General features: G+C 46.7%; 1 protein-coding gene across 5 annotated transcripts in view; it reads right to left on the reverse strand.

Moving 5' to 3' along the window:
- LOC123774185 (diacylglycerol kinase delta) overlaps window positions 1-18,257 on the reverse strand; it is a 252,562-nt gene that overhangs the window by 95,830 nt on the left and 138,475 nt on the right. For all 5 annotated transcript variants that reach the window (XM_045768342.2, XM_045768335.2, XM_045768355.2 and 2 more), the window contains 5 exons: window positions 17,623-17,725; window positions 17,233-17,369; window positions 15,100-15,191; window positions 11,732-11,862; window positions 10,027-10,195 (listed from right to left, as the gene is read on the reverse strand). In XM_045768342.2, coding sequence (XP_045624298.2) covers window positions 10,027-10,195; window positions 11,732-11,862; window positions 15,100-15,191; window positions 17,233-17,369; window positions 17,623-17,725 — 632 coding nt within the window. The remainder of the gene's footprint in view (window positions 1-10,026; window positions 10,196-11,731; window positions 11,863-15,099; window positions 15,192-17,232; window positions 17,370-17,622; window positions 17,726-18,257) is intronic.

Here is an 18,257-nt window from a genome sequence, read left to right on the forward strand (position 1 = left end):
AGCGGACAGCACGCTGGACTTGTGATCCTATAGTCCCGGGTTCGATCCCGGGCGCCGGCGAGAAACAATGGGTAGTTTCTTTCACCCTATGCCCCTGTTACCTAGCAGTAAAATAGGTACCTGGGTGTTAGTCAACTGTCACGGGTTGCTTCCTAGGGGTGGAGGCATGGTCGAGGACCGGGCCGCAGGGACACTAAAGCCCCGAAATCATCTCAAGATAACCTCAAGAAGATAACCACCTGACCTTACAAAGCCTCCAGAAAGTCAGTGAAGCTTTACAAACAACTGGAGAGTTCACAGCAATTGAAGCCTCAAAACTACCAAACAACTCTGCAAATGATTCACAAAGAACAAGGAATTCACTCAAAGTGGCTCAAGACTCATTACTCCTGATTAACACCAGCAGGCAACCCTGCCCCAGCCCTCAGCTGACTTCCTCATCTCAGTTTTGTTGCTGATGAGGCAACATTTGCATCTGCCTATAGTGTCCTGGTCTATCAGTTGTAGGCAGGCTCCGCCGCTTCAAGCTAAGTGCCGGCCATCTTGGGCTCTGTTGTCCTGCAACAGAGAATTTGCAGGACAACACACATTTGCTTTGTGTATTGTTTGTGTTATATATTGTTTCTGTGGTTTAGTATCAGCTTCACATGAATTTTTTGATCTGGTTTGTCATGAAGGCTTGGCTCTTGCTACATTTCGGGCTGCATGGCCTATTTTTTTTTTCTTGGGTGCCCGCTAACAATGCCCATGCATTTGCCCTAGAGGTCTGGCAACTGCAGTGGAGAGCCTCACCTTGAGCTAATCACCAATATTTGATCCGTCTGTTTGGACCCTTGACTGGGAGTGTTCCTTGGTTGTGATGGGATGCACTGCGGTTTGCATGCTTGTTTACATGGCATGCTGCAAGCATCCCAAGTGCCTGAGTTTTCTGCTTGGTTAGCCACCTTCAGGCCTAGAAATCTCCTGCAGGTCTCTGGCATGGTCCGTTATTGATTGACCTGTCGATTCCATCCTTGCCAAGTGCGAGTGTGATGGGTGCTTATCATAATTGCCACCAATGACCATTCTTTCTGCCCCCACCATGCTGCCTGATAGATGGGTGACAACTGCAACCCTGAGTTCTGTGAGTTGTGTTTTCACTGGGTATCTGTGCTTACAGATTCTGCTTCCCAATTGGAAGCTTTTCAGCCAGCTGCCACTTTGCAAACTAGGTTTGCTGAGTTATGCACTCATAGCATATTGATCATCTGGATGCCCCAGAGTTGGCCCCTTGTGGTGCTTAGGGACCCAGAATTGGAGGTGTTGGTGAGCTATACCTGGAGTAAGTTCATGCCATCTCTTCCTTTCCCTGTGAGTGTGATTTGCCTCGCTTCTGGTCTTTCCCTCCCCTGGTTCTGGCTTCAAGGCATCCGAGGGTTTTGGAGCTGGGTCAGGGTTTAGCTCAGGTGTAGCTTGGCCTTCTCCAGGTGTGGTCATCCATGTCGACGGGGAACCAGGTGAGCCTTCAGGTCCCACCAGGGTTTCAAGATTCATCATCAGTTGCAATCATTTTCACAACTGCTACCCCCCCCCCCTCCCTCCCCCTTGGAAGGACACCTTCCTGTCTCAGTTATTTATTTATTTATAAATACAAGAGTTCTTACATTCTTGTACAACCACTAGCATGCATAGCATTTCAGGCAAGTCCTTAATCTTAATTTTCACACACACACACACACATCCCCAGGAAGCAGCCCGTAGCAGCTGTCTAACTCCCAGGTACCTATTTACTGATAGATGAACAGGAACATCAGGGTGAAAGAAACTCTGCCCATTTGTTTCCGTCTCCAGAGATCGAACCTGGACCCTTAGGACTATGAACCCCGAGCACTGTCCATTCAGTCATCAGCCCCCCCCCCTACCCATATTGAACGAGGACTTCTTCTCTGCCCCAGAGCCTTCCAGCCAGCTAACTGCTTGGTCTTCATGGTCTGCCTGGTAGCACCAATCATGTACACAAAGGCAGCCATTTCTCTGACCTAACTTTAGTCCTAGGCTTTGCCTTGTGGTTAATAATCAGTTGATTCATCCTTTTTATGAGCATACATAACTCTTGAAGGATTCAAGTTAATGCAAAGCTGCACTTTCAAGATTCTGGTCAGAAACAAGGCAGGAATACAAAATCAGCATTGCATGTAATGAAACACCAATTTCTGGGTGAGACTTGGTGGCTCCCTGAAGCTACCATTTCCAATGTAGGTGTCATCTACCAGGTGCCATCAGTCACAGAGTTCTCTGGGCCAGGGACCCAGAGCCAGATTCTGGCCCCTCTCACAGAGGGGGAAAGGAGCCATGGCATCTATTCATATTTGCCACCACCGAAGAAAGCACCAAGAAAGTCAGCGAGACAAAACAAACCACAGTTGGCTGCCTCCGAGATTTACAAACTTGAAAAAAGTCAAAGAGCTCCCTGAACTATATAAACAAGGTGATCGAAAATTGTATAAACCAGGGCTCACTCAATCGTCCCACCCTCCCCTTTGTTTGGAGCGAGGAGGGGGGGGGGGGGGGGCAGGCCATGGCTCACAGGGCACTCCACTATCAGTTCAAATAGTGATGTAAGAAACCCAACTCCCTGGGAAAGGGAGGATATCAGGGAGCCACTAGGGCTCACCCAGAAATTGGCACTTCATTACATTTAATGCTGGTTTTCAGGGGTGAGCATCGTGTAGCTCCCCTGAAGCTAATTATCCATGGACAAGAGTCAATGCACAAGTGCCAGGGAGGAGGCAGAACCGCGATACACAACAATGAAGAAGAGACACCCGAACATCACAGTGAGCCAAAACCACACAAGGCTGCCAATGCCTGGGCATCACAACAGGAAACAGGGCTGCCCTAAGCCATGATGACTGGAAAAGCCAATGCCCAAACAACAGCTTAGGACAAGGACAAGAGGACTGCCAAGAAAATGGCAACCTTCTGAACCCCACGGGCATGAAGAAAGACCACTGGCTGGCAATTAAAGAATCATTGCAGATGACCCAAAGAGGAAAAAATCTTAGAACAGGGGACTCATGAGACTGGATCAACCTATGAGGCAGTCACTGAGGTAGAACAGATGGTACAAAGGGTGCGGTAGAAGCAACCACCTGACAACAGGTGAAGCACCCCTAACTGAACAAATGAGTCCTAAAGACACGAGGACCCCACACAGGGGGCCAACCATCCAAATCTCTGCCAGAAAAGAAGGAGCCAGCAGCAAATGAAGAAATGGCTTAATCGAGCAAAAGGCCAAGAACTGGAGCTAGAGGCTCCAGATCTTGTTCGTTTCTTTGTTGCTGGTTCCCGAGGCTGAAGGTTCGAGAACCAGCAACTAGAAACAAGCTGAACTCGTAGGTAACACCAAAACTGAGTGAATGAGAGAAAAGGAGGCCAAAGACCAAGTAAGCCAAGGCAGTGCAACGCACGCCAGAGAAGAACAACACCCAAAACTGCATGTGAAATGGAGTCAAGGAAATGTTGATCCTGAAAGCAATGAATAAATGTCACAGCTCCCTGTACATCTGTGAGGGGCCTGGCAGATGACACCTACATTGGAGTTGAGATCTTCAAGGAGGCACAAAGGGCTACCCAAAAATAATTACAACTTTGAAGAAAATACTGTACAATAACCTACTTGGCAAAACACTAAAACAACCAAATACTGTAGTGTAATTAAATATTGTATATACTTCATTAATACAGCAGCAGTCAAAGTCAAATTAACAGCCACAAAAAACCAGCGTTGAATGTAATGAAACGCCATTTTCTGGGTGAGCCCCGGAGGCTCCCTGGAGCTTATCGGGCTAATGTGTGTTATGTTAGACCGGGACATTAGCTAAGGAGTTCAGACCTACCAGGGACCAGCGCCAGAACCTGGCCCCTTCAGAGAGGTTTCAGGGAGCAATGGCCCTGGAAAACCCCATATGGTTGGGGGTTTTCCTTATCTGCCATCGACCGGGGTTAGGCACCCAGAAAGGTAGGCGTAACAAAACAAACCCCACATGGTAAGAAACTACAACAAAAACCGAACAGAGAGGTAGAAAACTCCCTACAATCCCAAGGAAACAAGCAAACAAGCAAACATCACACTTTACTGCCGCGCCGATCGTCCGCGCAGCCCTCCCCACCCCGGGAGGGGGAGGGGGGAGCCCCGGACCTACCGCGCCGGCTGCCAAGCTCCAGTTCGGAAGCTAAGCCTCAACCAACGCGAAAAACCGCCGACCGGTGGGAGGGAGGGTTTCCAGGGAGCCTCCGGGGCTCACCCAGAAAATGGCGTTTCATTACATTCAACGCTGGTTTTCTGTGGGGAGCCCCTACGGCTCCCTGGAGCTTCATACCCAAAGAGAAGGAAAAGAAAGGGCTAACCCGGGAGGCGGCCGCCACAAACTCTGCAACGCAAAGCCAAGACAACCGGTCGCAAACCTGCGACCCAAGGCAACAAGAACGCCCAAGAACAGACGCACACATGGATGGGCGGCCAAAAACCTGTGCGACCCACAATTCCCTGCGCCCGAAATGAGCCCGAGACGTCACCAACACAGCAGCAATTGCTGTAAACGTCTGAACAGCACGGGCGCAAAGACAGACCGCAGTAAGAAGGAAAACACTGCGGACGACCCGGGAGACCCGAGCCCTGAAAACAGGGAACGAAGGAACCGGATCAACCACAGCGCATCCCCAGGCACGGTACGCCGGCAACAGCAAAAAGCACAACTGGACAACACAGGACGCACCCCCCGGCCAAACCAAACAAGTACCAATACCCCAAGAACCCCTCCGGAAAGCAGCCGTCTCGACCGTCGCCAGGACAGAGAAAGGCTGCACACCAACAAAGCTACCACCCGTACCAAAGAGGAGGAAACTGAAACCGAAGGGGCTACCACAAACTGAGGGGAAGAGAAGAAGGCACCCTGAACAAGGACCAGGATGGCTCAGGCGACTCATGAGCAGGCCGGAGGGGAAACACAACGCGAGAAGACGTAATAAACGTCATACAGTCTCCAAGACGAAGCTCGCAGGTGGGACACCGTCAACAAAGCCACCTGAACACTATAGAGATGGCGATACCTGCGTCAAAATACCAGACGCGAAGAGCCAAAGAGAAGGCCGAACCAGTCACGGACAGGACCGATTCGGCCTGCTGAAAGAGGCGAAGCCTCAGGAAAAACGCCCCGGGTACGGACACCTATCAAGCAGCGTCTGAAAAGAAGGCCGGGCCGGCCACAGTGGAACCATAAGGACTGTTCTCGTGGGAATGGGCTGCAACTGAGCCAGAACCCGAAGCAACAGCTGGACCGGGAGAAGAGGTACAGGTACCCCCCACCTCGACCAGGCCTGCCGAAAGCCTCCACCGTGAAGTCCTCGCAGGTGGGAAGGGCGCCACAAAACGGGCGACGCCTAGACCACGCCGACCCGAAGACGTCCATGGCCAGGAGTCCATAAGCCCAACAGAGCCAACAAAACGAATCGGCGACGACTGGCCAACCCACGAAGAGGAATGAACCGAGACAGCTGTCCACCAGGACGCAGGACACACCCCGGACACGAACCACACGGTTAACCAAACCCCCTGTGGTTCCGGCAAGAACCACCAGAGAACAGTCCAAACAGAGCTGAACGGTAGAGTACCTAGTGACCCAAACCCTCCGAAGCGCAAACCAGACAGCCATGAACACCTGAACCGGGCTGTGAGCCCGACGGACAGACAGACTCCATCAACCTCGGCCGACCTGGTGAGCACTGGTCACAAAGCCCCAGCCGAGAGACGACCCGTCCGTGAACACATCGAGCGAAGGCTCGGGGAGCCGCCAAGGCACGGAACCCCGAAAACCCCAAAGAGGAAGCTGGTGACGCAGCACCAACACCAGATCCCCAGAGGAACCCAAGGAATGCAAGAGGCGGAAGTGGAGTCTCCGTAGGAACCAACCGACGCCGGAGCCAAACCCGACTCCGCGGGCAGACAAGCACGCCGAAGTGCAAACTCCCGCACAACCGCCCAAGCAACCGCTGAGCAACCCGGGACCCCCTCCTGAACAGCCAAAGGCGGGACCACAGCCACAGTAACACTTCTGGAGGGAAGACAATGAGGGGCCCAAGAGCCTGAAACAAGGCCCAGGTCCGAACCCGGGACGGAAACAGAAGGTAAAACCTCCAGATCACCAGGAAACCAAACCCAGCGATCTGGAAAGGACCATCCCCTGGCGAGCAGACAAGCGGACTGACTGGGAGCCCACTCCAGCCAGTCGTCGAGGTAGGCCAGACACCGAATCTCAGACGCAGACAGGGCACTAAGATCCGGTAAAGATGCAAAGAGTATACAAAGTGCCCTTCACAAAATAGGGAATGCAATAAAAACAGCAAACCTGAAGCCCCAACACCAAAGCATTGTATGACAATCATATGAAGACATTATGACATATGACAATCATTATATGACAATATGACAATTATAATCAAAGCATTATATGACAAAGAGTGCTGGGAAGACGGGACACCACGAGAGTAGCACTCGTCCTGTAACTACACTTAGGTAAGTACACATAGGTAATTACCAACCGTGCTAGCCCCAGAAAAACTGGAGAGGAACGTGCCAAGAAGTGACCTGGAGGTCCAGGTCCACCATCCATGCACCCGACCCTAACAGAATCCGATCAGGAGACAACAGTCCTCCGAGCAGGGCAGAGGATCCAGGGCGCAGACGGTAGTAGTCCAGAAGAACTGCAGACTGGAAAAGCTCATGACTGCAAAGAGCAGACGGGAAGCCCAGAAGGATGGGGCGGATCGACCACGCCCCACGCACCCACGAAGAGGAAATGACGAAGCGCAGGGAAGAAGCCCACCCCGCCAGCCCTGAACCCCCCCCAAGGGGGAGAAGCCGTCCTCCGACGCCAGCAGAGGCCGGAAGACAACCCAAAGCGCCCACCAACAGCGGGACCAAGCGAGAGGCAACAGAGCAAGCTGCTCCCCCAGCGCCCAGTCAACAGAGAAGGGAACAGAACCCTTCAGAAAGAAAAAGTACACTACCGAAGTCATGAGGAGAGACTACGGGAATGAAACCACACTTCGCTGGAAGAGGAAGTGAGGGGAGACCTGATCACCACATACAAGATACCCAAGGGAATCGACAGGGTTGAGAAGGACAGGATATGTAACACCAGGGGCACACGCACTAGGGGACACAGGTGGAAACTGAGTACCCAAAAGAGCCACAGATAGAATTAGTTTTTTTTTTTTTTTTTTTTTTTTTTTTTTTTTTTTTTTTTGGAGTGTCAGAACGGGAACGGGAAAGCACTAAGAAGTAATGTGGCGACTCCTCACACAAGTAACGAGGCTGACCCCCATACAATGTCACATGTAGACACGACAGAGCCCAAGAGGCACAGGAACCAATACACCTGTTGACGGACGGTTGAGAGGCAGGACCAAGGAGCCAGAGCCCAACCCCCACAAGCACAACTAGGTGAGGACACATTGTAAAAGCACAAGCCGCCGACTAGTGGCAAAGAGCACTACGCCGGCCAGGCAAAGAAGGCACAAAACTGCATCAAAAGGCCCACCTCGACAGCAAAACCACAAAGCCCCAGCACAACCACAACATGTGCCAAGACCCAAAAAGCTCAGTCTGCAAGCCAGGAAGACCCCGGAACCCCAAAAGGCAGAACCGGGTCACACGAGGAAACAAAGTCCCCTGAACCCACAAAAGGGGGCCCAAGAGGAAGAAACCTCCAGAACGAAACCAAGGAACCCAAAGGAACCCAGAATCGAACCAGGGGGAGCCCAAACCACCACATTTGCCGGCGGAGAACACCACTAAAAGGCAAAGCACAGACCCCAGCAGAACGCCCTGGGAAAACGGTCCCAACAGACCGAAAACCGAGGGGCAAGGTGTGGGAGCAAGCATACCAGCCAGGGGCACTGAGCCTAAACCCAGAGGCTCAGACCCAAAATCAACACCCAAACGTTCCCAGAGGAACAGGCAACAGCAAGAAAACACCAGAAAAACAAAGAAACGACAACAGGAGAACAAAAACCCTGCAAAATTTTTGAAAACTCACCAGAGACGCTCGCTCGCACACCCAGACGCATGTAAACAAACCGCAACGCCGCCCTGGTGGCCACGCCGGGAAACCGGCAGACGAAAATGGCCGCCAGCAGGGGCTGTGACTGACGCTTAATACACAAAAACACGCCAGCAAATGTGGGAAGCTAGCAGACTGGAAGGGCGAAAAACGACGCCCAAAAGCAGAAAAACCCCTGAAGGGGCAAAACCGCCCCAGAACTGCTAGTAGGCATCCCCCACAGCCCCGGGAACCAACAACAGAGGCCCCGGGGCAGAGCCGTCCTCCAAGCCCTCCGCCCTGAAAGAAAAGCAAGAGCCCATGGGAAAGGCAACAAGAAAGGGCCGCTGGTAAGACCCAGAAGCCTTGGCAGGAGGCACAGGCTCAAACCTCCGTCCCCAACCCGAACGGGGCATCCCCCGAAAACCGCCCGAGTCTCTGCCGCAACTGAACCCCGCCCCGACCCAGAAACACGCAGACGGTCCGGAGCCGGGAACATGGAGAGAAAGGGGCGAGCAGCACCTAACCAAACGGGGCGGCCACGGGGCATTCGAGTGGGAAACCAACCTAGCATGTTGCAGCAACCTAACCTAGCTTGCAACACGGATGCCGCCTGTACTCTGAACAGAAATAACATCAGGAGAGTACTGGAGAACAAGCAGAGAATCACTCGCAAGACTCCGGGTCAAGGTGTCAGTGACCCAACAGGCAGCATGACGGAGGTAAAAATGGCGACTGTCACCCGGAGACAAGGGAACAGCAACCAACGATCCCGTACAAGACGGGTTGGAACCCGGAAGACACATTCAATGGTCCCCCGAGCCCAGACAGGGGTTTCCAGGGCCCGTAGGGTAACAACTACGGGAAGCCCGGGCAAGGTGTTGCTAACCGGTTAAGAAACCCAAACATAACAAGAGGGTAGATGATAGCACTGAAAACCCCCGAGACGTGTACAAGCACGGGGGCCTAGCAGAGGGCCGCCAAACACTACCAGTGGAACTATAACCACCTTAGGCAGACCCCCACCAGGCAAGAAAATGAAAAACAAAAGAAAAACCCCGCAAAAGTACACCGTCTCCAGAGGCAACAGAAACCGGCCGCCGCTTAGGTGGCAGGCTGCGCAACACCTTGACGCCCTAACCAGCACAATACCAATCCCTACCCAGGGCCAAACAAGGGCCCCAAGCCCCAGCTGGCCCCAAGGGCGAGGCAAATGCCGAGCAGCAAGAACCTCTACGGGAATGGTTCCCGAACGCCCCAGGGAAGATAACCCTGTAACGCAAGGGCAGTACTCACAGGGCGCTTAGGGAAGTCAGCCACTAAGCACATGCAGCCCCGGCACTGATGAAGTACTCCTGGCCACCGCACACCACAACACACGGCAGTGAACGCCACACAAGGCAAACACCGCCTAGGAAACTGAGGCCAGAGAAGCGTCAATCCCGGTTGACATTAGCGAACGAACTGGAGCTTGGCAGCCGGCGCGGTAGGTCCGGGGCTCCCCCCTCCCCCTCCCGGGGTGGGGAGGGCTGCGCGGACGATCGGCGCGGCAGTAAAGTGTGATGTTTGCTTGTTTGCTTGTTTCCTTGGGATTGTAGGGAGTTTTCTACCTCTCTGTTCGGTTTTTGTTGTAGTTTCTTACCATGTGGGGTTTGTTTTGTTACGCCTACCTTTCTGGGTGCCTAACCCCGGTCGATGGCAGATAAGGAAAACCCCCAACCATATGGGGTTTTCCAGGGCCATTGCTCCCTGAAACCTCTCTGAAGGGGCCAGGTTCTGGCGCTGGTCCCTGGTAGGTCTGAACTCCTTAGCTAATGTCCCGGTCTAACATAACACACATTAGCCCGATAAGCTCCAGGGAGCCGTAGGGGCTCCCCACAGAAAAGTACTGTACATAGAGTTCCAAACAAAATTATCAATTAAATAAGAACCATACATGTCCTACCCTAACACTGGTCCGCCATTCATTAAATCAAATACTTGTGCTGGGTTGAGGAGTTGCTTGAAGCGGCGCAGAAACCTTACACCTTGATTGTCGCCACTTTTGCTGTTAACAAATACTAGAAGTGGTGAGCAGCCCTGAGGTCGGGTCGCTTCCCATGACTCATCCGTCCCTGTCAAAATATTTTATTAATTAGTAGTACAGGTATTTTCTAAGAAATGGTGCACAATACAATAAAACAATGATTCCCTCTATTCAATGACAGCGTTTTCAACTGCATTATAAATATAGTACTGTACTGCATTAAAAAATTAAGTAATCAATACCATTAAATTTACTGTGTCTATATTTAAAATTGTATTTATAATTACTACTTAAATGATAAAATGAAAAATTAATTTAAAAAATAATAATAAAGATGTGGAGAGCTATACCACGACAGTTTTCTGGACTCAACCGCTTGGTAGCTTCCCTAGCTTGTGGCACTGGCTCACCCAGGGCACTGAAATCATGTTACTCAATGGATGACTTTTCTACCTATGTGAAAAAGGTCCTTTTAAAAACATGCCTTGTCTTAAAACAGTTGGGCTCAGGGAGAGCTGAGATCAATCTCACAACCTAGAATAATCACCAATATGACACACACAAACATTTCAAAACATCTAAATTCCCTCTTGAATGAAGTTTTACAATGATTTGCTAAACAACACTCTGAACAAGCAAAGCACCCACTACCCACCAATATTAGCTGCACCAGGTAATGGCTATACAACTAATATGATTGCAGGAGACAGGAGAGTAAACCAATATGCCATCAGAGCACCCAATAGGCCACGAAGCCTATTGTCTATGAAGAAGCCAGGGAGAATCCCAGAACTGCCATAGAAGCCCCAAGATTACTGCAGAAGCCACACAACTGAGAGAGGTGCCCCCTGGACTATCAGGAGAGCCCCAGGACAGCCAGGGAAACCCCAGGACAAGCCAGGGGGGAAATCACAGGACTGCTGAGGAGCCCCAGAACTGATAAGGGATCCAAAGACTGCTAGGGAAGCCTAGAACTTCCAAGGGAAGCTTCAGGACTACCAGAGGAAGCCCAGGACTACCAAGGGAACTCCAGGACTGGTGGGGGAAGTCAAAGGACTGACAGAGAAGTCTCTGTTCAACTCAATGAGTTAGACACCTGTTGCAGGTTGCATCTTAGAGAACGTCTTAGGGCCTAGGGGGACCTTGATAAGCCTAACGGGCTTCCTTTTTCCAACAATGGGAACCAAAATATTTTGATAACAAAAGCACAGTCACCAGCAGTGCACTCTAATGACAGCGCCAGCTTGAAACCAAGCTTTTGAAATTATAATGTTTGGCAGAAAATCATAGGAGGTACAATATGTAGAACACCTCTACAGTGTTGAGTGTGTGCTGTAGCTGCACTCTCTGCTGTAATTACCTAAGTGTAGTTACAGGATGAGAGCTACGCTCGTAGTGTCCCATCTTCCCAGCACACTTTGTCATATAACGCTTTGAAACTACTGACAGTAGCTGCACGAGGAAGCTATAGCAGTGAGTACAAATTATGAAACATACATATAGATGTTATTCGTGTAGTTGGGCTGTGTACTACACTGGTCAGTGCAAGTGATGATTGTACCCAAGACAGTGAGTGTGGAGGGTGATGGCTCTGATACTAGCAGGTGCAAATGATGGATCATACCTATAGTAGTGAGTGCAGTTGGTGGGACGATGGAGACACGGCAAGGACCTAATGGACAGCGGGTGGGGTGAAGTGGACGACATGCAGTGTGGACCATCGCTCGACACCACAAACATCTCCAGTCTTGTAATCTGTGGTTAGATGAGAGATAATGGATTTATTGAGCATATGTGTATTTAATGTCTATTCTATGCAGCTCAGGAACACCAAGAATTTGTGAAGAAGAAATGAATCCTTCATTCTAATCAATGCTTTATTTCTGGGCTCAGTTCCCTTGGTTAATACCAACACTCCACTGCACAAACTACTACAGAACCTAAAAATTTAAAGCACTTTGTTACGGTTATCTCCAGCATCTTGCATAGTGCTCTATTCCAAATCATGTCACAACTTACTTTCAATTCAACATGGCACCACAATTGCATAAATGATTCAACAAGGCATTACAAAGTAGAAGGGCCAGCTTCCATGAGAGATCAGGTGAACTGGGGAACAGAACATGCGAGTCCCACCACTACCAGGTGGTAAGAGGGAGAAATTCTTGACTGTTTTTTTCCCAACTATGTGATAATACCATTTGCAAAAGTACCTGTCATGATGGGGCAAATGTCTAATAGAACCTGGCTTATGAGCAGTGTCCTAGGTGGAACCAGGCTTGGCCAGGAAAACAACTGAGGGGATGCAGCTCATGAAAAAATGCTTGGCATTTCAATGTTGTGATGGCCAGGATACACTTGGGGAAACAAATATCTGGTATATCTGTCAGGCACCTGACAGCTGGGTGGACAGCGCTTTGGATTCGTAGTCCTGAGGTTCCGGGTTCGATCCCCGGTGGAGACGGAGACAAATGGGCAAAATGTTTCTTTCACCCTGCTGCCCCTGTTACCTAGCAGTAAATAGGTACCTGGGAGTTAGACAGCTGCTATGGGCTGCTTCCTGGAGGGTGTGTAACAAAAAGGAGGCCTGGTCGAGGTCCAGGCCACAGGGATGCTAAGCCCCGAAATCATCTCAAGATAACCTCAAGATATATCTTCCAGGATATCAATGTTTGGCACATCAGGTACAATATAAACCTTAGGAAAGAGACAAATGCAAATTCTTGAACATTATTCTGCAGAATATCATGTACTTTACACACTGATTTCTGACACATTGGGTAAAAATTTCCTTGACTAAATATTACCTAAATATTATCTAAATACTGTACTGTACTGTACTGGAAATGGAACTTTTGATGACATACTTGACTGATAAACAAGATTTACTATACAGTATAGTATAGTAATTGAACTATTGTCGTGCCTCCATACTTCACCAAATTCAACTTTTTTATCTCCACTCAGATAAAAAGTGTGGTTTTTTTTTTTATAAAGCCACTCATTGTGGTTTTTACCATGATACTCCACTCTCATCCATTTCAGCATCTCCCAATACCTCTAACCCCACCCCTCTGCCTCCAACCCTACCCCCTGCCTCCAACCCTCCCCCCTCCCCCCTCCCCCTGCCTCCAAACCCCCCCACCCTGCCTCCAACCCACTTGCAGTGTCAGATATAGTCACAATTCAAGTAAAACATGGCTTGGGCCTCTCATTATATGGGGGTCATCCAAATACATCAGAGATAACTAAAGATTTATTAAAATATATAATACAAAATTTTATGAGAAAATCAGTAGAAGACATGAGGAGGATTTGAACCTATGCACTGGGTACTCCCAGGCAAACGTTCTAGACCACTACACCCCGACATGGTCAAAAGCATTGCAACCTGGTATTCAACTGAATCCTCTAAGGTACCTGAAGCTTACACTGAAGCGTAATCACAGCTTCACACAATGCCTCCATGCCCTCTGTCTTGTAGTCTAGGAATTCTACCTTCTACACTTCCTTTCAAATGCACAAAGAAATCACATTAACATGATGTATCAATGAGAAAATCAGTAGGAAAGATGAGGAGGATATGACTCTATGCACTGCATTTGACTGGGAGTATCCAGTGCATAGGTTCAAATCCTCCTCATGGCTCCTACTGATTTTCACATCGATACATCACATTAATGTGATTTCTTTGTGCAAAAGAATTTAATATTGCAAATAAGAATTCTTGAGATGTGTGTAATATTTACCTGTACATTATTCACTGCATCTTTGCCTATGTGATATTGATTCCTTTACTGGAACTAATTATTATTATTATTATGTAATACACTTTTGAATCAATATTTATGGGTTTGTGGCTTTTCAATCATGCCATAGGCTTGAGCATGTCTTAATGTAGCCTTCACACCTGTCTGTCTTTGAAACTCCTGCCCCTCTAGTACTAGGCCTTCCCTTCACTCATGTCCACTTGTGCCCACTGAAAAGTCATAGATACTAGGCAATATTGTAATTTTGTGAATCTAGTGTTCTAAAGAATCTTTAGAACAGAATCTAAAGAATCTGTTCTTTAAGCCTATCAATAGTCTACAGATGAAAAAGTATATATACATGTGACCGAATGCTAAATATAACCTACCACACTATGCAGTGGGACAGTTTTCTAACACTGTCCAAAGTGGATGGGCAAAACTGTTTACTGTATATTCTATGTGCCATAATTACTCAAATTACTGATTGACCCCTTTGGTAGAAAATTAACCAGTTAAACAATATATTTATGTTATCAGTCACTCAACTGATTAGGTAGGGGGTGAGGATCACCTGAATTGAATTGAGGGCCACTAACACTCTAGTGGCCTCGACAAGGACAGGAAGCTGACGGCTTGTCAAAGGTCCCTCCCCCCCTAATTGTCATGATAATTTTTTCAAGCTGGATTTTAACATTTAAGTGTTGCAACATTTATGGCTTCAGCAGGTAGGCACCCATGGGTTAATAACCCTGTGGGTGAAAAAGCACCTCCTGTTTTCAGTCCTACATTGTGGATTGTTGAGCTTGAAACCGTTGCTCCTTGTTTGTGTTAAATTTGACCCTTTGAAGAAGTTGTCTGGATCAATATCTTCCAAATTGTTAAATATTTTAAAAGTTTCGATGAGATCAGCCCTGCCATGTCTGGTTTGCTGTGCTGTTAACCCTGTGGCCCTCAACCATTTCTGGTGTGAGTCAACTTAGTTCTTGAACATGTATGAACATGTATGATCAAGAACTAAGTTGTATGAACAACTTAGTTCTTGATCATGTGTGAAGAGAGTGGAATATTCTCTCACCCACCTTTGGATATATGCAAAGCCTTCCTCACATATATAAGACTAGAGTACTACCCTCCTGAAGTGTCTGATAACATCAAACAACCACTACAAGGCCTTTTCCCCTATATAAACCTGTAGGTAGAACACATGGTACAAGGCAGTGACATACGTCCCAACACCTACCTGAGAACAGAGCCACACGTCTTTTCACACACGGCACATTTGGCAGATACAGGCAAGTTCCCTTCCAACCACTGATGAGGCATTGCCAGGTTCTGTATCAGTATAAAATATATCCTGTAATTGTTCAATGATGACAATGATGATGATAAAATCCGTAGGAGCCATGATGAGGATTCAAACCCTCATCACAGCTCTTACGGATTTTCTCATTGATGCAGTCACGTTAGTGTCATTACTCTCTGAATAATAATAATAATAATAATAATAATAATAATAATAATAATAATAATAATAAAAATAATGATAATAATAAAAATAATAATAATTTTAAAAAATATACAGAAGAACACGGTACAGTGGTTGACTAGTCATTACATAAAATGCATATTTAATGAAGCCACTAATGAGCAAAGCATTTTGAGTGTAACTTCAAATTATTCAGTTCTGGTATATTGTTGATAGATTTAATGCAGTAGATATCTAATATTAAACAAAAACATATGAATTCTTAAATAAATTAGCAAATGACATACATGATTTAGATGATACTTAATTTTAATGGTGAAAGGCACAGAGTATTTAGTATTTATAATTTACAATAACAGCAAAATACAAAAATGTTATATTTTGGATGTTGAAATGCAAGTGAAATTTTTGTACGTGATGTTAAGATATGTCTTAGTTTCTCTATGTTAAGGAAATATAGAACAACAAACAAAGTAAATTAAAAAGATTATGATAATGTGGCAACAAGATCATCAAATTTTGTATGTTACAGTGCTACCTAAGCTTACATAATGTATACGTCATGAAGACACTGTATAAATATAATTTTGTCTGCAACGAGTTGTTTATCAGGGAACACATAAAGGTTCCCCGTTTAATAGAGAACACCAAAGGTTTATCAAAGAGCCAAAGCTCAACCCCCACAAGCACAACTAGGTGAGTACATCTGAAGTTTTCCACGAGCCATTTCTTCATCGCCGTCAGTCATTATTTTCCATTTAGTTGACAATAGATGAGAAGAAAACAGCTGAAGAAATTACGTTCACAATGTAGGGAAACAAAGTTTAAAAATACTTAAAAATCAAGTATTGAATGTAATGAAACACCCTATTCAGGTGGGGCCCTTAGAGAGGTATACCAGGCCTTTGAGACCCAATCATGCCTACCAAGAATCAGAACTGTAACATGGCTCACTCTCTCTCAGGTGAACTTAGAGATCAAAGAAGACCCTAAAGCCAAGAAAAAACCACCATAAAACATAAGCACAATAAAACAAGCCATTGCTTGAAGAAAAGTAGATGCCTTAGGTAACAAGGCAAATGATTGTTGCCATGGTGTAAACACCATAACCATGATGAACCTGACCCCCCCACAGTCAGGTCAGCAAGACAGCTCCCAACACCTGAAAACTCAAAGTAAACCAACTCAGTAAATGCTGAACACATTACCCAGGAACCATTGGGCACCATACCTAGGATGCCCTCAACACCCAGCTTGGGAACAATGCAGGACATAACCCAGATACCCCAAGCCCAATAAATGTAGAAACATTGACCGGTAAAGACCGAGCACACTGTCTGGACTGAGCCGAGCCCAGCTGCCTGGATGCAAGAGATCCAAAGGCATTCAGACAATAATATTGTCTAATGCCTGGCATCACTATATAGGCAGCATTCAGAAAGAAATGATTGAGTGAGTAGTGGCATACTGCCATACAACCTATAATCATTCATATATAGAATGAGGGCAATTCAGACACTGTGTGATCTAAACAATATACTGTAAATAATAAAGATAATGAAGAACTATTAGGATACAATTATCTGAATCTGAAATATAATTATCTCATGTCTAAACATAGCTTGAGAAATTTCCTGCCCAGCTTGGGAAATCTGTTTTCATGACTGCATTTTGGGTTGTGATAATGAAATGGGCCTTTCAGAAATTTTTTTGTGTATCCCTCTAAAATAAAATTATCCTTTCAAAAACTGTCATTAATATACTGCACTGTATTGGTTTTTAAACTTAATTGGGGATGGGACAGAACTTGTTTTTTCTAACTCCCATAGAATGATTGGAAGTAAGTAGATTCTTCCATTTTGCTACATAAAATAACAAAATACTCACTCCTTCTTCATCTTCAATAATATCCTTTCCAACAGAGGCGAGGGTTGTCCACTTGCAGTTATTGAGTGCTTTAGCTGCACAACGCTTGTGAGCCTTCAGCTTACACACTTCACAACTCAGCCCATGTGATGTTACTCCTGTTGCAAGACCAAAAAAGCTACTGCATTTTTATTATGAGCAACAACAATATTTTTGCATCTTTACTTAATACTATTTATCTTCTCTGACCATCACTAAACGTGTGCAATGAGAGGAAACAAATTCTTTTACAATACTAGAGCACTTTTCCTCTTTTCTACAGTACCTTAAATGATTAAGCTTTGCTAAAAGGCATCTAAACTTGTTTACCTCTAGATGAAGTATTTGACAAAGGCACTGCACCAAACGTACCTGAGAGGGCCTCCCGGCACACGTTGCAGTAGGTGGGCCGGGCATGAGACGTGGCATACCAGTTGTGTTGGCCGGACAGTAGAGAGTGAACCTGATCTGCTCCCTGTGGACAGAAAACAAAGTGTAATAATTGAAATATAATAAAATAGGCTTTAAAACCAACAGTTGAGTAAACCGTTTCACTGACAAATAGTAAATCTGAGTACTGTACTGTATACCTATTGATACCTGTCAATGATTCCGAGAATCAACGTCACCACGCAACCTGATATACTGTTTGTCCATAATGCTTATTTAGAGGGGCTTATAATGCACAAAATATAATTCTTAACACCCTGGGACTAGTAAGGTTTTAATGCCAACATGATGTGTGCAACCAATGTCAGTCAAGCCTTATTTAGCAACAGTAAGTGCTCTTCAGATATATATACATATATATTATCTCTGTGGTATATGCCCATATGTACCATCATTCTTTGTACAAATTTAATCTTTAATAATATATTATGAAGGTTACATAAATGATAAAAATACAGAAGTCAAACACATACAGTAATTTCTAGGAACCGTAGAGATGATCAAGATACAGCTATGCCTTAATTAAGCTATTTCTTACAAAAGATAGATTACTATCT

The sequence above is a fragment of the Procambarus clarkii genome, chromosome 10 (assembly GCF_040958095.1).
Source record: "Procambarus clarkii isolate CNS0578487 chromosome 10, FALCON_Pclarkii_2.0, whole genome shotgun sequence".
Classification (NCBI taxonomy): Eukaryota; Metazoa; Arthropoda; class Malacostraca; order Decapoda; family Cambaridae; genus Procambarus; species Procambarus clarkii.